Source organism: Watersipora subatra, chromosome 4, assembly GCF_963576615.1.
Source record: "Watersipora subatra chromosome 4, tzWatSuba1.1, whole genome shotgun sequence".
In the NCBI taxonomy this organism is placed as follows: domain Eukaryota; kingdom Metazoa; phylum Bryozoa; class Gymnolaemata; order Cheilostomatida; family Watersiporidae; genus Watersipora; species Watersipora subatra.
In genome coordinates, this window is record NC_088711.1 from 26,632,060 (window position 1) to 26,655,602 (window position 23,543).

The 23,543-nt window shown below is 35.5% G+C and overlaps 1 protein-coding gene across 1 annotated transcript in view; it reads left to right on the plus strand.

Annotated features, from left to right (window-relative positions):
- Nucleotides 1–273: 273 nt before the first annotated feature.
- Nucleotides 274–23,543, plus strand: part of LOC137394626 (cubilin-like) — a 34,403-nt gene continuing 11,133 nt past the window's right edge. Inside the window, exons 1-11 of the mRNA XM_068081371.1 lie at nt 274–420; nt 3,349–3,559; nt 5,567–5,704; nt 8,466–8,650; nt 10,806–10,968; nt 12,064–12,251; nt 13,370–13,529; nt 15,810–16,003; nt 19,084–19,258; nt 20,795–20,976; nt 22,638–22,797. Coding sequence (XP_067937472.1) covers nt 3,481–3,559; nt 5,567–5,704; nt 8,466–8,650; nt 10,806–10,968; nt 12,064–12,251; nt 13,370–13,529; nt 15,810–16,003; nt 19,084–19,258; nt 20,795–20,976; nt 22,638–22,797 — 1,624 coding nt within the window. The 5' untranslated portion in view covers nt 274–420; nt 3,349–3,480. The remainder of the gene's footprint in view (nt 421–3,348; nt 3,560–5,566; nt 5,705–8,465; nt 8,651–10,805; nt 10,969–12,063; nt 12,252–13,369; nt 13,530–15,809; nt 16,004–19,083; nt 19,259–20,794; nt 20,977–22,637; nt 22,798–23,543) is intronic.

The window sequence follows — 23,543 nt, forward strand, 5'->3', positions numbered from 1 at the left end:
ACTGTTACAAAATTGTCATCTCTTGTTTATCACACGTTGTTTATGGTAAGTTCACATCTTTATGAGTTGTTTTGTTTGCTTTAGCACTTCTCAATGGCAAGTCTTAAGCGATGACAATATCCTTTTGACATATGAAAAGAATTATAGCCTCGTTATTACGAACATTCGTATTGACTGATTAAGTAAGGGCCATGCTGTCTGCGCAGCCTATATCGATGTGCACCGAGAGCTGAGCAATTCAGTCAATTGTAGATAAGCATGGAGAGTGCAAGTGACATACGAGTGTTTGTGCAGTTACTCGTCTTCTCCCGCATTCTTTCTTCTGGACTAGCAACCTGCCCGTCTCAAGCATTCCAACCTTTTCAAACTTCTACTAGACACTTTGGAGGTTATTGTTATGCACTTGTCACGTCTCATCAGGTAGTATTTATATTAGTTCATGTTTATTAGCGGCTGTATATACATTTTAACTTATCTATTCTGTTGCAGTGACAAGTGTGTTGTGTTACAGGTTATGTATTCATGCATGGTGTTATTTTACACATTCTGATGGTCTTTACTAAAACATTGTCATTTGAGACGTGTGTATATTCATATGTGTAGGTTCTTAAAACATATGCTAGCTCTGCTCTCCAGTGAATGTATCGAGAGCAAATGTATCTAGCAGTCAAATGACTAGTCATAGAATGTGATGTTCTATGTCGCGTCTTGTTTCGATCAGAGCATCAACTATACTCCACTGAATTGCCGAGTTATTTTAGATTATTGGATGTATTATGGTATACATATTGGAATTTGAAAACCACACGATATCAGATACAAAAGTGATGATTAACTCATATGTTGTGTGACAAGTTCAAATACATCTCAATAGGAGCGACTGTTCAATTTGCTTTACTAACTCTCTCCTAAATACACTGTAGTTAGTAAGGAGTTAGTAGCGGCTATAAAGACTTCACAGCAAGTTCACTTTACGGTAAATTTGCCGTAGAGTAAATCACTTTACAGTGAGTTAAAGTGATTTTGCTCTCCATATACTAGAAGTCTTTTACTGCATTAAGTGGCTGTACGTATAACTTTTATTGGCGTGAGTAATCGTATACAATGTGATGTTTCTCGTTATATGATAAAAGAAATAAGGTTTGTTTTGGTTCAAGGCAATCGCGCAAATATTGCTCTATATAGCTGAAAATGGAGTACCGTATGTTTCACAATGCTTATATCAAGTTCAGTCTTTTATAAAATGTGCAGGTGCAAAAATCTTTTGTCTCAACTCCATCAAAAACTGAAAGTTAAAACATACGGAGTATTAGTAACCTAATATCATCTACCACTAGCGGATGACCTATTTATCCAGTCTGTAGTATTTACTTTCTGTAAACACAGCAGATTTGCAATCAGATAAATAGACATTCCACTAGTGACTAAGTGTATATGCTAATGAACTTGTTATTACTCCACATTGTTCATTACTCTATGAAGTATGAATAGATGTATATTTTCATTACTTAATGAGACATTAATAGATGTATATTATTCATTGCTTTATTAAACATGGATAGATGTATATTATTCATTGCTCTATGAAACATGAATAGACGTATATTTTCATTACTTAATGAGGCATTAATAGATGTATATTATTCATTGCTCTATGAAGCACAGATAGATGTATATTATTCATTGCTCTATGAAACATGAATAGATGTATATTATTCATCGCTCTATTAAACATGAATAGATGTATATTATTCATCGCTCTATTAAACATAAATAGATGTATATTATTCATTGCTCTATGCATATTTTCACTACCTAATGAAATACGAATGAGCGTACAGCATTTTGTGAAGCCTGCTCCTATTAATCTGTCATTATACAGCTTGATAACATTTCTTATTAGCTGTCAAATCCAGCTGTTATCAACTGTACTCATGTCAATACCATAGACATGGTGTGAGATTACAAAGCATTTGCTGCTTAATAAAACATGCCTCTTAAGAGGATGGACTAAATTAGCCGGTGTCTGAACTTCCAGGAGCATTCTATGTAGGTCATCCAATACTGATGAGCATTCTATGTAGGTCATCCAATATTGATGAGAAATGAAACTGTTGGTTGTGAATGTTGACACCCTGCAACGTGTTTTTTTTTTAATTTTGATCAATGTTTTATTCCTAGTCAAGTAGAGCTAGAAGTCAACTAGATTTGCTGCTATGGAGTCTCTACAGGGGTTTTTTTTAGTTATGGGGTTGATTAATTTTTAAGACAGTATAACTTAAATTTGAGTGTAAATTGGAACATTCTGAATAAATTACTCAGCGCTTTTATTGATATCTTGTTTCACGCCTATGATGATGGCCCTTCTTCTCTTTGATGCATTATCAGTAGGAGAATCAGCCTTGCTCTTTGCAGTTATAATCAATGTACAAAAAATAAAAGCTCAAACAGGTGTCAGAGCAAGAACCGACAGGCACAACAAAAATGGTATATCACTGAAACTGAGTGACACACTTGTGCTGTCTTCCTCCACTGCAAGCACAACAAAGAATATTCATCCCTGCACTGGATACTAGCTCACAATTGTCTGCTCTGCGTCGCTTATATCGCAAGCAACGCTAAGACGGAACTACCTTAAATATTATTGTAGATATTTTCACCGAGTGCATTTGTAACCTCAAAGCAGCATAAGTTGAGATTGTTGTAACCTGAGGACTCCTTGTATCTCAGCTGCCTCATGATGTGACTAATGCTCAACAACTGATCTGAAATAAACAAAAAAGATAAAACTTGGCCTATGCTTTTGCAAGAGTGAAAAATAACTGATTTATGTAAATTATCGTGTTGCACGGATAATAAAAAACAGCTTATAGACAGTGGCAGGTAATGTAGTTGCTTGCCACTTGCCATTAGCCTGGCACATTGCCAATGACTAATTTGAGTAAGCTACAACCATATTGCTTAACTTGCTAATAAGAGCCGTGAGAACAAGCTTTATAGCGATGTTGCGTAACGCAGAGTGCTATGCGTATTATAATCGACAACAACTCATATCACCAAACAAAACAATCGCATCTCGCGTAGCTTAATTGGCTAGATTATCACCTGGTGAACAGGAGGTCCGAGATCAAATCTAGCACGCAACGAATGTTTCATTCCTAGATTTTAATAGCTTTAGCTGAAAAGACTGAACAACAGACTCCGAGATGTATATATAGATTTAATAAAAATAGTACTACTGTGATTCCATTGGTTGGATAGAGGTGAAATAACAGTTACAGCAGGTGGCTCCACATTACCTCATTTGTATGATATGCATTGATGGTTAATTGTTGGCTTCTATTGAAGACCTGGACACAGGCCCATCATGCCTGCAACCTGACATCTAGTGGACAGCTTTTACAACTGCAAACAATATCTAAATGGAGTTTTCTGCATTCTTGGTTGTCTTACCGAGAGGTGTGGACTGCAGGTTTCATCATGGACTCATTTGCTTTGAGCACATCGACTCCACTGGACCAATCAGACCATTGGTATTGGGCCAACAGCTCAAGTGCAGGTAATCCAAGGTATAGGGTATGGGAAAAAGCAAATCTTACTTGGGGTGTAGGAGTGGATAATTTTATTAATAATAATGCATATAGTCTATTTCATGGTCTATCTTATAGTCTATTACACAGACATTGGAATTATGTCTTGCCAATATCTTTATTATTTCATGCCAGCATCCTAAAGGTTACTGAATGTTCCCGATGTCTTTTTTTATGTCAAAGTGCTTTGTCAGAAAAGCATAAACAACTTATGCTACTGATATATCTGGTCGCGTCCATAAATAGTAATTTGACATTTAGAGTTATTTGATGCCAACTGCATGCACATTTACTCCCATTATAAAATTCTTTGAATTAATTGATGCAGTATTCTCTTGGCTTTCAGATAATATAAAATTTACTACTTTCAAAATAGTAGTTCTGGAGCTGTGAAGTGCAACATGCGTAAATGGTGGGACATCACAAATGTCCCATCATAACTCTAAATGTCAAATTATTATTTATGAACACGCCCATCTATAACATGTTTTTTCTTTTCCCCCTTTTCTGCATGCATTGGCTTGTTTTACATGGTGTGTCTTTAACAGTTTCCGTATTTTGTTTAAAAAATGTTTATATGTAAATTATGAGTGTTACACAGTGATTGAATTCAAGGGTAAATTTAACCTTGATAAATAGGAATATAATTCAAGAGTTAAACCTAACTTATATGAATAGATATAATATTTGAGGGTAAACCTAACCTAAATGAGTAGGTATAATATTTAAGGGTAAACCTAACCTAAATGAGTAGGTATAATATTTAAGGGTAAACCTAACCTTAATGAGTAGGTATTATATTTAAGGGTAAACCTAACTTAAATGAGTAGGTATAATATTTAAGGGTAAACCTAACCTAAATGAGTAGGTATAATATTTAAGGGTAAACCTAACCTAAATGAGTAGTTATTATATTCAAGGGTAAACCTAACCTAAATGAGTAGGTATAATATTTAAGGGTAAACCTAACTTATATGAATAGATATAATATTTAAGGGTAAACCTAACCTAAATGAGTAGGTATTATATTTAACGGTAAACCTAACCTAAATGAGTAGGTATAATATTTAAGGGTAAACCTAACCTAAATGAGTAGGTATAATATTTAAGGGTAAACCTAACCTAAATGAGTAGGTATTATATTTAAGGGTAAACCTAACCAAAATAAATCTTTACTGTAATAGTGGTGGTGTTGGTCCGTCCGTCGGTCCGAAGCCACGCTAAGAGCATGAGGAAAATCAAACGCAAATATTGGGATTTCTTGCCAATCACGCTACCGTCAGCACCACTCGACCACCTTGCTGTAACTTGGAATAATTGAGCACATAGTTATTACACCTGACGATCTCTCACAAGACTGCCAGAGTACTAGTAGATATGATATTGAAGAGGTACATATACTACAAGAATACTAACGCTACTAGCTCTAGTAATGCATTCTGTTAAATACGTACATCGAACTGCAGGATATGAACATAGTATCCAAACTTTAAACTCTTTGCTTTTGAAAGGCGGCTCATGTATTGGTCGTGTTGGCAGCCCCTCACTTGGTACTTGTGAAGTTAACTTTAGTTAAACTAGTGTACGGGCAGTGTTCTAGGTTCACTCTGGCTTTATTAGTTGTTGGTTAGTTTACTGGTCTTATTATCAAAACAGAGCAAGAAGCTCAGCTACCTGATCACGCATAGAAAATAACCGATCAAAATAACATTATCTATTGTCAGTTAGACAATACCTAGCAGGTACATTACAATTCTAGGTCTGATCTTAGCATCTTTAAACGTTAGCAAGGCATTTGCTAGTTATAAATGCTCATTGTATTTGATATTGCTGTCGATGGTGATGGCAGGTCAATCATGTTTCAATAGTCTTTTTGACAGGTTAGTAATCTTTGTTCTCATCAAGCTTGGCAAATCAATAAAAGTGTATTACTGCGAGTTTCTTCTTTATCACATTTTCCTCGGGGTCTTCTTTAGATCTCAGGGACAGTACGAATGAGGCTCGTCTGGATTGGCTGAATATATCAACAAGTGCTGAAGGTCAATGCTTGGCATTGAAATCCTTTTCCGGTGTTTCTTCCGACTGCACTTCCAACAAATCGTACGTCTGTGAATGTAAGATTCTTATTGTTTCTGAATGCGGGGTAGGCCTATACTCGACTTCAGCAGTTTTCACTGTAGCTGAGTAGAGCAGGAGGGGAATGGAGCTGTACCGGCCAATGTTGTGTACCAAGGTGTTTGACGCATGCTTCCAATGGCATCAGCACAAAGGGCAATACATCGCTTTATTACTTAATTCCCATTGGTTAAAAGTGGTAGTGCTGAGCCCAGTTGTTACATTTTTAACAGTTATTAACATTGATAAGACTAGCGTTTCAATAATTCTTCTAGCAACTGATCAAAATGGTAAAGGGTTATTGAAAATTACTTTGAACTTGCAATTTTATTACCTGTTAATTAGCCAATGCAGACATTATTAAAACCTACAAGTTCACATAAAGCATCATAGAGGAAACATTAGAGAGTATATGATAGGACTAATAGTATACAGCCCCTGAGATTTAAACAACCGGTTTGGGTTGAACTCCTTGAAAGACTAGAGGTGGTGGCAGAAATGGCAGGTGCTCTTGGACCACCTGAGTTCTAAAACAACACCCTATATAGCTATACCCATGGTAGACTATCAGTGCCATATGACAACAGCCTTTATAGCTATACCCATGGTAGACTATCAGCGCCATATAACGACAGCCTATGTAGCTATAGCCATGGTAGACTATCAGTGCCATATGACAACAGCCTTTATAGCTATACCCATGGTAGACTATCAGCGCCATATAACGACAGCCTATATAGCTATACCTATGGTAGACTATCAGTGCCATATAACGACAGCCTATATAGCTATACCCATGGTAGACTATCAGTGCCATATAACAACAGCCTATATAGCTATAGCCATGGTAGACTATCAGCTCCATATAACAACAGCCTCTGTAGCTATACCCATGGTAGACTATCAAAAGGTGCCACACTTCTCGAACTCAAACTGAAGAGACCAAAACTGTTACTCTTATTGTAATTTTCATCAGAATTCATTTTGCTCCCATAAAGGTGTCACGCATGAGTAGCACTGGCAATATGAGTTTGTTTATTGACATATGAATAGGGCATAGTATGATGCTAAAGGGCTAAGATGGCAGCGGTGAAGATGTCTACATGTCTAAACAAATATACTCCTCCCACTCGTGGGCTACTCCTTGAAACACCGAGTGGAAAAGGCTTTTATATATGAATAGAAAACCACATTTAGAAGTGCTTACATTAGGAAGTAAATTTTGAATGCTTTCATAGCCTCAGGTTTTTCGTGTAGAAACTAGCTGTAGGGGCACAGTCTTCCTATTTCAACAGTTAATGAACAGTTAATAAACTTGTTGAATAGATGTGAAGCCCTAAGCTAATATTAACTAGGTTGTTAATTTGTATTGAGTTGTACGAGTGCCTGAGGAAACGTTAAACATTATGTAGTTCTGCTAGCTTGACCTCTTGCATTTGATCTTTATATTCCATCCTTGGTATGGTCAATGTATTAATATGGTCTGCTGCCATACGTAGCCTGTCAGCATGCCATATGTCTAGAAGGCAAGTTGTTAGAGAACATGTTGCATATGTCTTGTCTACGAGAATGACATGATGTTTGAGAGAATCTCTCCAATAAGCCTTAGTTCAGTGAATGATGCTGTTGTTATTTTTGCAAAATTAGGAGTCAGTTTTTATGCAAAGATCAGTTATAAATACGTCACATCTTTATGGCAGCTCTATTGAGCTCTACAATTTACTGGTGAGAATGTAATTTAGTTTCCCTGGCCCTTGTTCTTAGCACAGGAAGCCATTTACCTGGTGTAATGAAAGATTATACCAAGGACTAGGTAAGCCAATTAACGACTTAGCATTTTTAGTCTTGGACAAGTTTGACTAAATTATCTTAAACCGGATTTTGTGTTTTTTTATTTTGTGTTTCAGATTGGCAATTATCGTCACATTTCCAACACAACGTTTGAAGTTTTTTGAATTATTGCAATTTACAAGGAGTTAGTAAAATAATAAGTAAATGTGGGAAATTGTAAAAATACGGAAAAAATATGTAAAGCAAGTTAATTTAAACTTCTCTCAGTTTCAGTTCGAGTGAGTTGACCTTAAAAAAAGTTAATTAGTAAAATCCAAGTTACAGAGAGTTTAGAGTTAGCGTGTAGTTTAGAGTTAACCTCGTTTAATTTAGGGTAAGTTGCACTTTATATATTTACCATTGCCAATACTTTCCAAACTTACACACCGCCTGTTCAAAGCTTTCATTTGTGAGTTTCTTACGTAAAAAGGAAAATCTTTTTTTATTGATTATTACTCTTTTAGTTTATGTTTTTACACATAACTTAATTTTGTTTTATAGTTTTATATAACACATTTGTTTGCATATTATTTGTAATTACCTGTAATATTTATTTATATAAGTTTTTTGGCTTTGGAACGAATTAAACATGTTACAAAGTCTTCTTATCCAAATGTTTGCCCCAACGTACAAAGGTCTTAACACACATATGCAGATTGTGAAACGATTAACTTTGTGTGTTGTGGTTTGACTGTACAAATGTACACTACAGATGATCATATTATGCACTATATTATCAATAGAAGCCTCAAGCTGTAGGCCTTCTGACACTTATAACATGTCATTTTTGGTGTATGAAGAAAAGTCTGAGATTGGCTCAGAGGCATTTCTCTTGAAGAGGCATATTCAGTATGTAATCTATCAGTACCAAAAGTGTTAAAAGAGTAAAGTTGAGTGATACAGTCAGGTGTTTATATTCTTTCGTTTCAGATCCATGTCAAACATATTTAAACGGGCAGCGGTTGGAAGTTATATCTCCTAACTTTCCTAATTACTATCCATCAAACACCGACTGTGAGTGGTTTATTGATGTTGGCACAGGAACTGCTGTCTTGCAGTTTCAAACCTTATATATGGAAGAATCTATTCCCGACTGCCACTTTGACGCCGTTGAGGTAACCCTGCAGATGTTTGTTTTGCTTGTCATGAAGGTCATGGGTGTATGCGGAGCCCTCTCTTGTTTAGATGTTTAACCACATAGTTTAAAGGCATCAACTTGCCTAGTCATATGAGATAATCAGAGGTCTAGGAATAAACTCCATGTCAAAGTAATTCTATTAGAGAAGAGATTGATAAAAAGATAAATGTGGCAGATGTTGAACTTCAGTATTTAGTTGCTATAAGCCTGGAGTATTCGAGTAAGTCTAGCAACATATCAGGTGTATTTAAACTACTGAGTAAGAAACTAGCAAGTAGGGCATAACATCAATAAGGAAAGTACCTCATTATGGAACCAAAAGCACAAAAGCACCTGGTTGGTTCAAGCAGGCGTCAGTATGTAAGACAGTTATTGGCAAGGTCACGCGACATCAGCAAATGACAACCAGTACATATCTCAACACCATACTGTTTGTGTGGTGGGTAAGAGCCAGTGTTTTCAAATCCAGTAACCTTGGGCTCTTGTTGAGATATATAACCCTTGTTATGGTTTATGTTACATGGTTTTCTAAAGTGCTTCTGGCTACATGAATTTAGCTATTTTAATGTATGGAAAACCAATTTACTTTCAAGCGAAAGCTACATAGTTTAAGATGTGAACAGAATTGGCAGCTAAGTGAAAGCATCAGAGACACGATCTTTGGATATGCTAATGCCCGAAATATGTGAAGTAGGCTGAGAGATTCTTTACTGCACAATATTTTTCCTGGCTTAGTTACACCATTACAAGATCCCTCTGCAATCTTCTCGCCTGGTCCGTTTTTCCAAAATTTTACTGAACTTAGCATCCTGATATACAAACAGTTTTCTTTGCAAGAATTAATATTATCCTACTTTTGATTAGCAACAGCTTACACTCAGCTCTGATTTAAATGCTGAAAATATTGCTCAAAATTTCTTGCTGAAAATATTTAAATATTTATTCGCCAACTTTGGTTCCACATTGAAAGTATTATTACCAGGACAACTTCGCTAGCTGCGCTTTTCCGTTTACCAATTCATTCATATGAATTTATCTCGTGATCCAATAACAATAACATATAGAGTTGTAGACACTAGGAACTGAAGCTTTGCTTTAGTTACTAAGCCAGAGTATTGATTCAATTACTAACTCAATCTAGTTCAGGTCGGTCAAAAACCAGGAGTGTGATGAAGCTTGGATGTTGGGAGAATCTGCATTAATAAATCCCACTTTAACCTGTATGTGTGTCGTTCTGTTAATCCACGTAAATGCTAAGCGTTTCCACATTTTTTGGCTTCATTCAAACTTCCCACACCCCGTGCATACGCTCCAAGTTCATACTCTCCGTTCATACGCTCCGTGCATACACTCCAAATTTATACGCTCCGTGCATACGCTCCGTGCATACGCTCCGTGCATACACTCCAAATTCATACGCTCCGTGCATACGCTTCGTGCATACGCTCAGTGCATACGCTCCGTTCATACGCTCCGTGCATACGCTCCGTTCATACGCTCCGTGCATACGCTCCGTGCATACGCTCCATTCATACGCTCCGTGCATACGCTCCGTTCATACGCTCTGTGCATACGCTCCAAGTTCATACGCTCCGTGCATACGAACCAGCCTTTTACAAATGCACCCGTGGACTATCTGATTGACAATGATATATCATGATATATATGATCATATATAATATTATAAAGTATCATATATGACTCGCAGGGCTTACTACTAGTCATATATAATATTATAAAGTATTATATAGCAGTGTTTATAATCTCTTATATTACATAATTAATTAAAGGAACATATAACCCATAATAAAGAGCTAGAAGATGACAGATAAGTGCTAATTCAACTCAATGCTCATTGTATCTGTACTTACCGTGTCACATTTGGATGTTTGCCTTCTATTTTATACATGTGTAAGTACATTGTACATTTACTTGTTTTAATAAAATAAACCAATATACATGTATATGGTAACACAATCAGCAAAGGAAACAAAGGTTTTAACACATAATTATCACCAAAAGTAGCTAAACTTTTACCATCTGAACGATTAGAATAATTAAACTTACTAGCAATGACTCTGTTTCAGTTCAAATGCGATGTGAACTTCTTTTTTATATTGCGGTTACTTTAGATATATGAAGACAGGAACTCGGTAAACCTGCTAGGAAAATTCTGTGGAAGCTCTATGCCTAGCCATTATATTCGCAGTCCCAGCAGATACATGTATATCAAGATGGTGACCGACTCGTCAGATCAATACTCTGGCTTCAAAGCTCTCGTGCAAAGCTCCCTCGGTAAGTATAGACTGGGCTCCCTCGGTAAGTATAGACCGGGTTCCCTCAGTAAGTATAGACTGGGTTCTTAATCAGTTTGTTTGTCACTCTTAATGGATATTATAGATAGAAGCTCTCTGAGAGCAGCCGTGGTCTAGTGGTCTTATTCCGGACCCGCAAACAACAGGCTAGGGTTCAATTCCCAAAAAACATCCAATCTCAAATTGCTCTCTGCAACTGGGCATGTCTCTAGTCACTGTGGTTGCACTGTACTCAGATATGTTCAGCCAACAATCACAGAGCTATTGTTTGTGTAATACTGGCTCTTAAAAACATGCACAGCCTCTGCTTTCAGTAAGCTAAGCAGACATCATACTCCATCTTTGAGGGGTTGCTCACACCACCACCTCTGAGGCTAAGCAAAGCTTTGCGGGTGCTTAGAATAAAATTTCATTGTTTTGAAGTGTTCATATGTGCAGAGTTGTGTTTAGGTGTCAGCAATATGATTTTAGTGCACTGGGCTAGTAAATGCTGTCATTTGAAAATTGCTTACAGTTTGTTTTGGTAATATTATTTACGATAGACACAAGCTTCACCTTTGAGTCTCAACCATTTTAGGTTCTTTCAGAATTTCAAGGTGGAAGCAACTTCTGGATAACGATTATTTATGTTAAATTAAACTGGTCATATTTTTTTTTTAAATATTTACAGTATTTTCAGCTACATATTGTTTATTTCTTACACAACTTTATTCATATTTGAAAAAGAAAATCAACTGTAAAATCATTTATCACATCAAAATGTATGGATGATGAAATACGTAATAATAAGTTGCTAAGTAGAAGCAACTGGCAGTTTAACTGATCAACTTGGTCATTCGGCCTGAATATAGCAAGTCAAATAAATAGATCAAATGACTCAAATAGATTAAATCTGTGAAAGAGAATGCTAGCGAACTTCTTTGTTAACTTGATCGCAATTCATACAAACTTCCCATGTGAACACTACGCTACTTAGTAACTCTTCCTTCTTATTTGTAGCGGTACACTAGATGCAGTGCAAGCTGTTTGTTGTCATGCGTTTGTAATCTAATATCATATACGGTATATTGTATAGTTCCTATAGAAACCAGACTAGAAGCTCCACAAGGTGTGGTATCATCTCCCAGTTACCCCAGTGATTACCCTAATAATCTCAACATGGCTTGGATGATCGATGTCCAGTCAGGAGACATTAATCTTGTTTTCACGCAGTTCAGCCTGGAACCAGGAAATGGCTCATCTTGCGATACAGATAGTTTGACTGTAAGCATATCATTTATAAACAAGTGTTAGCTACTGAGCTGCTGCTTGTGTTGTAACGATCCATATACGCTAGAGATGCTGTGGCCTAGTGGTCTAAAACGCCTGACCTCCCATCAACAGGTTTGGGTTCAATTTCCGAGAGCTACCAGTTGTTCCAGACATGGCTTCTGACCTTGAATTGCTCTCTACAACTAGGCATGTCTCTAGTTGCTACGCAAACACCGTAATCGATCTTCAAAGGACTACTCACACGCAATAGAGATACCCCGATTCTGGTATCGGGGTATCTCTATTATCTGATATCGTCATCAGTTGCTCTGACATAAAGGTTATGCATTTAGGTTTGTCTCAGCAAATTTTTTCTGAAACTTGAGATACGTTCTAGAAATCTCTATTGATCGTGCCAATAGCATCTTTAGCTGCCAGACTACCAGCGAATCAAATGAACTGCAAATTATTATTCGATATAAATATCTAAAGAATTTTAGTAAACTACTTGCATACGCTGGAGCAACATAAGTGGTAAATTTGGCAAACCTTTTATTATTTTTTAGTCAGAGTGTAGATAATATACATCTAAATTCCTATTTACAGTGATGAAACTTTAGTACAGGTAATCAGAGTCTAGGAATGCAATGTAATACTTTTAGTTGCATGCATTATAAGATTAAATTGAAGTTACCGGTATATACTTAATCTTTCTTAAATTCAAACAATTATATAGATGTATATTTGTTATCTGTTTTGTACAAAATGAAACCATCCACCACGTAACTTGATTGGTTTATAGATCGACTTTTGTATTTTGTTGATAATATTTATAATGGTTGTGATATCAGAGATTATGGTTACTTTTTTTGATGATTACCAAAATATATTTTGATTTCAAGTTTATCTACAGGCAATCATAATATATACTGAACTTTACCTTTACTAGCTGTATAATGAAAAGTTTCCTGCTCTCTCTTTGTGTAGCATTGTATATCACACGGCACATGATGTAAGTTGGACCAGATGATGGATATATGTCATTTTTGAAGCATGGTTGGTAAGATAGTCTTAGAGATATATGTAAGATGTAGATATTACATCCTTTTATGAGAGGTTGTTTTGAGCAGGTTCGCTCCGGCAGCCGAGATGGAATGATTGTGGGAATTTACTGCGGCGCTGAGATTCCTCAAAATATATCCAGCTCTACCGGTATCCTACATCTCACATTTAAAACTAACAGCGCTCAAACATATGCAGGATTTCGGGCTATATTCTGGAGCAGCGATGGTAAGCATTTCCGTTTCTAATGCTAAATATCTTTCAGAGTAATATCTAAGTAGTATGTTAATATGATCTACCAATCAGTATTAAATTGTTGCGATGTGCTTAGAATAATACTGATACGTATTGGAAGTATAATAATATAACATAACAATATACTAATAATATTCTTTGTAGCTATATATGATAATATAATAAATTCAATGATACCATTACAATACTAATAATATTTATTGTAGTTATGATGATAATAATCCCACGACCAAACGAGCGGAGCGAATGTTTGAGAGTTTTATGAGAAATGCATGCGCACACAACTCACGAAAATTATTCATCAACAACGTCGCCAACCCTTGTACCGAAATCTCATCAACAAATTTAACCATTTTTGTGTAGAGTCGTTTAAGTATAATAACGATACAAAACACATAAAAACATATTTAAATATGTTACCAAGCCTTTGAAAATTGTCGACATATTTCTAAACCTTACCCATCTGATTGGATCACACACAAATAGACAGAATAATTTGGCCGAAAATCGTTATTAATACTTGCCAAGCCTTGTTTTTATCAAAATTAAGACCGGCAAACGAACCGCCGAGCGACAGAGAATAGAACCATCAAGTCGGGCGCATTTCACGAAAGAATAACGTGCACATTTCACCAGTTTATAGCATTGGCGAATTGCCGAAGGTTTCTGTAATTAACGTAGAAGTACTGAAATCATTTCTTTTTTGCCGATTTCAAAGTAACTGACATTTTGGAAACTTCTGAGTACTTTGGTATTCTAACTGATGTCCAAAGTAGTGAAAGTAAAGGAAATGACGATGATATCTTTTTCTAACGATTATTATGAGATTATTACAATATTTAATTATAAGTTTGGATGACTATTGAAGTGTTATAGTCGCACTAACAACATCGATGATGGGCAATATGTTACTGTTATTATTTTTTTTAAATAGTTTTGTTAAATAGATTTTCTAAAAATCTATATAAATACCACAACTTTTTGATATTGTTAGCTATGATGTTTTGAAATGTAAACAAAATTGTGCATTGGTTTTCTATTATTACTGTATTACTATATTAATAATATTGGTTATTCTAATAATATCAGTGCATTTTACTTCTAATATTGCATTTCTCCTATTGCAGGGGAAGAGATATAAACATATAATCTTTTTCTTTCATTATTGCTGTTTGTCATGACTAAACACTTTTTTAAATAATTTAAAAAAAAATCTATATAAATATCCCAACTTCTTGATATTGTTAGCTATAACGTTTTGAAACGTAAACAAAATTGTGCATTGGTTTTCTATTATTACTATATTAATAATATTGGTTATTCTAATAATATCAGTGCATTTTACTTCTAATATTGGCCAATATTGCATTTCTCCTATTGCAAGGAGAGAGATATAAACATATATTCTTTTCCTTTCATTATTGCTGTTTGTTGTATATAATAACACCCACACCCAGTACATTACAGCTACCATTGCAGTTATCCTATTGCACTGCAGTGCCATTTGACTGCTAATATTGCATTTCTCAACCATTAGTACCTTTTCTTTTTTCCAATATCACTTTGGTCGGGGGCTGTATGACAGGGGAATTTCTAGTATATATTGCAATTATGATAATATGATAACTTCAATGATATAACTATGAAAATAACAAACCAATTCCTCAAGGAAGACGAGTCGGAGAAATCGTTTAGTAAATTTAAGCCCTGGCATATAGCACACCATGCTACTTTCTACTGCCAATTGCTTGAGATATATTACCAGCGTTTCCAGAAGCTTATGTGTAAATTTGTGTCATAGACTTCTGGGTCAATTATAGTAGGCCTACATGATTATTTATATTAATGACCAATTTTTGTATAGAGTTTGCTGCAGAAATGGCTTTTGCTTTGAATAAAAGCAAAATTACAGTCAAACCTCAACTTATGATACTAATTTTTTAAATAATGGCATGTGATCATTTGTTTGAGACGTTACAGTTTAGTAATTAAACATAAAGAAGTTGCTAGAAATAAAAAATAAAACATTAAAAACGTTATAAGTCAAGATAGTTTAAGTTTTATCCGTATAATTATAATTCTGCCTTCAGGTCCAAAAATACAGCCTGTAGAATGCAGCAACATTAAAAACATTGAGTTTTAGCCTTTTACATAGTTTTGTGCAATATTTCCCAAAGTAATTAGTTCTTTATCTGTAGCTATGATTGTATTGTATAATTTGCGTGCTTATACATAAGTACATCTATATTATAGAAAGCTGTATTCACATTATCAAGCAAGAGAGTGGAGAAATAGAGAGTTTCATGTATCCTTCTTACTTCTCTGGAAAGTGTACCTGGTACCTCGATGTCATTGAGGGTACTACAAGAATTAACTTTTATGCATTACCCTACTCAATGCCGTTTCATCTGATGTCATATAGCTCGTGTTCATCAAGTCGTTTGGAGGTACATTATTCAGTTTCATTTTCATACGGTAGTAAAGCGAGCTAATAGTATTAAGTTGTAACAATTATAATACATTGTAATAACAATAACAAGAATAGCAATAATAATATAATAATAATAATAATAATATTAATAATAATAATATTAATAATGATAATAACAGTAATAATAATATTAGTAGTTGATTGGATGCCTATAGTAATACGGTAGTTAATGTGAAAAAATAGCGGTTGATACAACAGACAGCCCTGTTATGATCAGCTAACATCCTTAACATGAACAATGATCAGATTGATTTTTAAAGACACTCAGCTAGAGTATTACGAATCGCTGACCTTTTATACAAAGTGTTACAAAGTTCACCAGATTTCACTGTTAATACAACTATTTTTTAACATTATCAATGCCAGTGGACACTTTGTTTAGAGTTGATCTCAAACAAATGCTAAGAGCAGAGTTATGTTAATAGGCTTATACAGTGCAAAAGGATGATAGTTGAAATTTATGGTTAGTAGGTTAGCTTGGCTTTGAAAGGAAAATAACTCTAGCAATAACCCTATTACTATTTCTCTTTATCGAGTTGTTCTGATGGAGTCCTTTCTTTTTAAATAAACAAAGAACGACTATGAGCCCAATCTAATGAATTTTCATTCTTGTTTACTATTTTCGTTTAATTTTTCTAATGTGAAATTAATTTTTAGTTTTTTTACAAACTAATTTTAATTTAGACTTTTTTAAGACTTATTTAGATGAAGTTGAATATCCATGAATTGCTCATAATTGGCTAAGCTTAAAAGTTCAAGAAAATATTAATAAAAATGTTGTTCTTAAAAAGACCAATCATTAAATGAAGTTGTGCATGTTTGACTTGTAAATTAGACAAAAATTGTTGCTTTGAACCGTATATTTAAAGACACCGTAGATAGCCAATAAAAAAATTAATTATATTTTTGGCCAAAATTTGTACTCAGATTGCAACATGGTCAGTGAATTCAGCTAAAATATAACACATGTAGGCTAATGCACTTGCAGGTTTAGCGACTATTTCAAACAATGTTTGCTTTAGCTATTGTCTAGCCAGTCAATATCATTACCTTTGCTGACACTTCATGTCACTTCATGTCATGCTTGTTTTAATAATCGTTGTTCATTGGTTAGTGTTATGGTGCGTTTACACTGGCCAATTTTGTCACTGATTTTGTCGAGCACAGACAAATTTGATGAGTCGGTGTCGGCGTCGGTAGGTGTGAACAGAGAGATCGGTGTCGCTACCGATCTGAAAGTCGGTGTCGGTGAAACCCAGCAGTGCCCGGTTGCATCGACAAATCAGACGCTCATCAGCCAATCAGAAGCTAGGAGCCTCTGATTAAATGAGCCTACGCTTTAATGACTGCTAAGTTTATGAAACGAAAGGGCTAGGTTTAATGAGAGGCTAGGAGACTGTCATTAAACTTTCCCTCGTGCTCTTTTTGATAGTGAACTTTTATTTAAATTAATTAAAAGTGAATAGCCAGTTGTACGACTACTACTAGTACTACTACTAGTTCTACTACTAGTACTACTGTAAAGGAATTTGCCGGCCCTTATTTGGCACGGTCTAGATTATTTCATACAGAAATAAATTGCGTGTGATTTCATTCAATGTTTTATTAGCGAAGGAAATTCTCTAGCCGAGGAGCGTACGGCCATTTGCTCTGTCTACTAAGTGAGCGTTGCTCCCTTATATACAATAAAATTGCCTGTTCCGGCTAACGGGACCGAGTAGGAACACGTGCTAACAATGTTTAAATGGCCAATAATTAGGCCCGCTAGTGCGTTGATATGACAACATAAACGACGACAATTGATAGCACAACGAGTAACAAGGCTATAATAAAAAGGACAACACATATAATAAAATATTTACAGACATATAAAATATATACAAACATATAATTACATATAATACAGACTGTCAGAGCTGCCGCAGCCGATCCTGCCATCAACAAAATCTCATTGTCATCGGAAGACTCCATTCGACATTCAGTAGTTGCTTCTAGCGGTAGTAGTAGGAGCAGTAGTAGCAGTGTAGTACTAGTATATAATTTTTCACATCAAGCGCGTTGATTTTTATGTGTACTCGTCTTCGCGTGGTCGAGTGAAGGTCAGAACGGCGAAGCGCTGTGATTGGCTGTTGGTACCGACAAAAATAGTGTGATTGTTGCAATGTAAAGGGGGAGTCGGTGTCGGCACCCATACGTGAAATGTCTGAGGTACTTGTCTGAGTCGGGGTATTGGCACCTAATTGGAGTCTGTGTTGGCCAGTGTAAACGCACCATTAGAGTTATTAGGTTAATAGTTACATTCGTTATGAATATATTATGTAATAAATACATGTTGAAGATGCTGCCATTTTATAAAAGGAGTCACTTATTTCGACACTGTTAATTATTAGTTTGTCATATTAGCAGCTCTTTAAATTAGAGTGGATTTTGATACATGGTAAGCTAGTTTTGAAAAACCTATAATCACGGTATGATTATGGTATAATTGTGGTGTGCATATGGTAAGATTACAGCATGATATGGTATGATTACAGTATGATTATGGTATAATTACAGTAGCAGACAGTGATTAAAGGGTACGGAAGGCTTTCAAACATTTCACATCTCATTATGCACTGGTTAAAGAGCGATAAAATCCTATTTTACAGGTACTGTGTTCAGTATTTCTTTTTTTTTCTGATGGTACTGAGAAGACCACCAATAAAACCTTCAACAAATCACGTACATGTGTTTTAAACAATACCATGAAAGTTTACATCGATAAGCTGCGTATATTTATATCACTTCATTTTAGGGATTATTTATTGAATGAACTTGTAATCATTATGGAATCTACCAAACATAGCTACTCGTTTAAACTACAAAAAATAAATACTTAGTTCAGCAAAGCTGTATTTTTTGCACAAATGTTCCAGGACAGATGGTAAACCTCTCTCTAGTGTTGGTTGTACTGAAGACGATCTCACCTTCATGTAGTTGCGAATTCTGTATACATGAATATAATTCTCTTCTCTTTCACACTGAGAATCTTTACAGATTTATGATGGTAGAAGCTCCCAAACTAGTAGCAACCCTTTTCGGTGGTATTGTGGTGAAGAGCCACGATTCAATTTGACCGTACCTTCTAACTATGTCATCCTAACTTTTATGACAGCAACAACCGGTCGCCGTTATTCTAGCCAGAGGTTCAAGGCTTCCTACAGGAGCTCGAGTAAGTATCACAATACATGTATGTACTACTAGGTGAATGCCCAGCGCTGTCCAGGTTATAAAAATTATTACTTTTAGTTAACATATTCAACACTAGCTGAGCCTCCCGGCGTTGCCCGGGTATTAGCAATCAGCTTATAAACAATGAGAAGTGATGAGATTTGCTTACCACTTCCTGGCAGGCAACTCTCCAGCAAGTGGCGGGCCATTGCCAAGTGGCCTGGCACATTGCCAATAGAAAATTCCACTAACCTAGTTAATAAGCTTCAAATGCCGGTAGGTAGGCAATGACATTGCGTCAGCATTGTTATCCAGCTAGGCTATTCTAATAATGGCTATAGCCGGAATGCAGACAGACATACGACACACGGACATACTTTGAGAAATATATATATAGATTTACTACTCTAACTTTTAAATAAATGGGTTTTGTATATTTTTGTGTACTGTGTTTATTTATGTGTAATTCATACTGTACTGGCTGCAGTGCCTACTACAGCTCTATACTGACTGCAATAGTCTTGTTGCCCGTACGAGTTTAAACATTTTTCTTCACATACAGGTACGTAATTTTTTCTGGTATGGCTTTACGCATGATGCTAGCTGAAGGTTAAACATGAAGCCATGAATTATTGGCAGGTGTAATAAGTATGTGCACAATTTATTCCATAGTATAGCCAGTTGGACAGCGTAGCGTATTGAATGAATGCCTGTCTGCAAAATTGGATGCTCTGACTTCCGATACAGGGCAAAGTAGATTTTTCATTCCTAAAACTTTATCGCTATAACTGACACGCGGACAGACAGACAAACAAACAGACAGAATACAGACAAGCTTTGAGATTTATATGTATAGAAGTGCATGCTTGTGATTAACTCACTATCAATTGAGTAATATACATATATATATGATTACCTCACTATCAAGTGTATAATATACCTATATTTGTGAGTACCTCACTATCAAATGCATAATACACACGTATATGGGATTACCGTACTATCAAGTGTGTAAGGTAATTACACAGTAATTACTACGGCTTTATGATCACCTTAATATCAAGTGTACTATATTATATAGGTATACTATATTATACAAGTGTATAATATATATGTGATCACCTTACTATCAAATTTGTAATATGTATGAGATCACCTCATTCATATTACAGTTTTAAACAAAGCCCGCTCCCACTCCCCATGGTTTAAAAGTAGAGTTTATTTTAAACTCCCAAATTTTATGGGTAGAGTTTAGTTTAGCTACATAAGCCTAAGGAATCAACGTTTAAAATACCTTTTTTTAATAAGAATACTACTTCATGACAACGTAGAAGTAGTAATATTATATGACAGCATGATAATAGTAACTTCCTATTACAGCATAGTAATACTAATAATACATGACAGGATAATGATAGTAATATTACAAAGCAGCATTATAATGTTATTGCTAATAAAAATGATGCAAATGTTGTTCCATATTGAATACAGGCTATTTTTAAACCACAACATTTGCTGCCATTTTACTATATTTCAGCCAACTGTTCATATTCGCTGACAGCGTCAAATGGGACTGTGACATCACCAGAGTTTCCGAGCTACTATGATCCTTATTCCAACTGCAGTTGGCTTATTAACGTGCTCTCCGGCCGCGTCACACTTCTCTTCGATAGCTTCGCACTGGAAGAAGCTGAGAAATGCTCAAAGGATAGATTTGAGGTGGCTAGTCATTAATGTAGTTTATTATCAGTTGAAATTAGCTATTGTTTCACTGTGTGAAACCAATGATATAAACCCCCCACAAGGATAGGCGAAGGCTATCATATGGGCGGGGTTTAATGATCGAGCTCTGTTGGGATTGTGCTAGCCTGGGTTTCGGGGCTAACACAGTTTTTACAGGGTGGTCGCGTTGCTTTGTTAAGTTTTTGGGTATAGGTTTATATTGCAGATATGTGTTGATCGCGGATAACAAACCATGTATCAGCAAACCTTCAACTTCTACAGTGTAAGGGTAATACCTAACTAAAAAAATGGATCCATGGAAAATAAAACATTTCAAATTACATATTTTTACCAACTTTGAGATTGGTAGGGGTAGTAATATATGCTTAAAGTTAAATATAATTTACCCGAAGTCACCCGAACAAAGTCCTTTTTTCCATAGTTTTTTATTAATATTTTGCCACCCCTAATATAAAATGACAGTCTTTCATCGCTGTCACATTGTTTGACCTGGCCAACAAGATGGGACAGCAGGCAAACCTGTGCAGTGTAGTTTTCATACTCAAAATCTAAATATAAAACCTAATGTGTGCTTTCCTAATGCGAATTTGGACTATTTCACAATGGCGATTATTGCGAATGCTTGTGAATGGCAACTGACTGATCATAACGGTGACAATATTTGGCAACTATATTTATTTGACAACAAAATGAAGAAACCAACAGAACAGTAAAATAACCACCATTGTTCGTAAGATTTGTAAATTTACAAGAAGCTTTATTCAGGATAGTTTTTTGTTCTGGTGCTATGTTCAGGTTCATCCCAACAGAGCTCGATCATTAAACCCCGCCCACATGATTGCCGTCACCTATTCCGGGGGGGGGGGGGGGGGGGGGGGGGTTATATTAATGCTTGAACCACTTCGATTTATAGTTGCTGAAAATACTCTTATTGTTTAAGAATCTTTCTCTTAGAATATAGATCTAAGATCTAAATTTAAGAAAGCTTTTTTCTTGGATCTGAAAGCTGAAGTTTAATTGTAACAACCCAATGATTTCTTTTATTTTTAATAAGATCTGTGCATAATAACATGTGGCTTTTCTTTTTTTACATTTTTATAGCCAGAGAGTTAATGTGTAAGAATGGGGAGGTTGAAGCAATCTGATGCAATTTGTCACTATAAGGCTGATTGTAAGCGCAAGGCTAAATAAACTTGTAGAACAATACAAACAAAATATGCGTAGTTTTAAACCATCAATCAGAATAGGCTCCCTCAACTTAAATCTGAGACTTTTGCAAATGAAAATCAAGAATACTGAATATTTTTATATGCTAAGGTACCATTTTGCACTGAACTCGTGTATGCAAATTAACATTTGCAATAGATGTATTGGACAATGCAGACGCATCTATTAAATTTTCTACCTCGTTCTAACTGCTCCTACGTAACTATTTGGGTTGTTGAGATTTCCAGCACTATAAAGACTCCAATCCAATTCCATACATCACAATGACACACGTTTCTATTCGCTGTGAATTTTGCCTGCGAGTATTCAGTAGGCTCAATAGCTTGTAGCCAATCTAAAGCCAAATGAGAGAGAACGGGTTGGAAGTGCTGATTGGCTAATCACTAGCCTTAGGCTCTTTTCGGTTTTAGATATATGACGGGAACTCGACAAAAGCTCGAAATTTGGGCTTGTACTGTGGCTATTCCAAACCTCATTCTATCATTTCCACCGGTCCTCAGCTTTTCCTCACCATGACTTCCGATGCAACTGGAGGCTCTGTAGGGTTCTCAGCCCAGTTTTGGAGTTCAGGTATTAATCAGACCTTGTTAGCCTACTTTTAATTTTTAACACTAATGTTAAAGGTAAATATAAGGTAAAATTATATAACTTTAATGGTGACAGTCTTTACTTTTGAAGTTGTTCTCTCATGTAACTTAGCCAGCATATTATTATTATATATGTATAATTATAGAGTGTGACAGGTTGGGCTATGGCATCAACCTTTAGCAATTGATTCTTTTATGAAAAATATGTCTGAGAAGTATTCAATGTTGTCAAGTTCTGAAACGATTAGCAAAGAAGATGAACTCTCTGTGTTATTTTACCATATTTCTTTTACAGCCCACCTTAAATCTAATTTACATTGCAGTATGCTTTGAGCGTGGCTAGCATAGGCAATTAATCTCTACTTATGATCAGATCACTTCAACATAAAAAGATTTCCACTTTTTATATAACATTTTATCAAATATTTAACTTGACAGCATAAGTAATTTTCAGCGTAAAAGTTTTTGCGAGCATCCAATTATTGTTTAGCGGAAACGTGAAGAATATAGTAACAAATTAAACTCGCGCTATGGCTCTAGATAATGAGCCAGATGCGTGTGAAATGAATTTGTGTACATCATTGAGCTGATTGTTCACTAGACTCATGGAAAGGGAACCAGTGAGAGAATTTTAAGAAATCAAAACTTGACTGGAAATGCTGGGTACTTTACCAAATAGTTTATATCATACATTTTAAGACTTAATTACTTGAAGTATTCATGATTAGC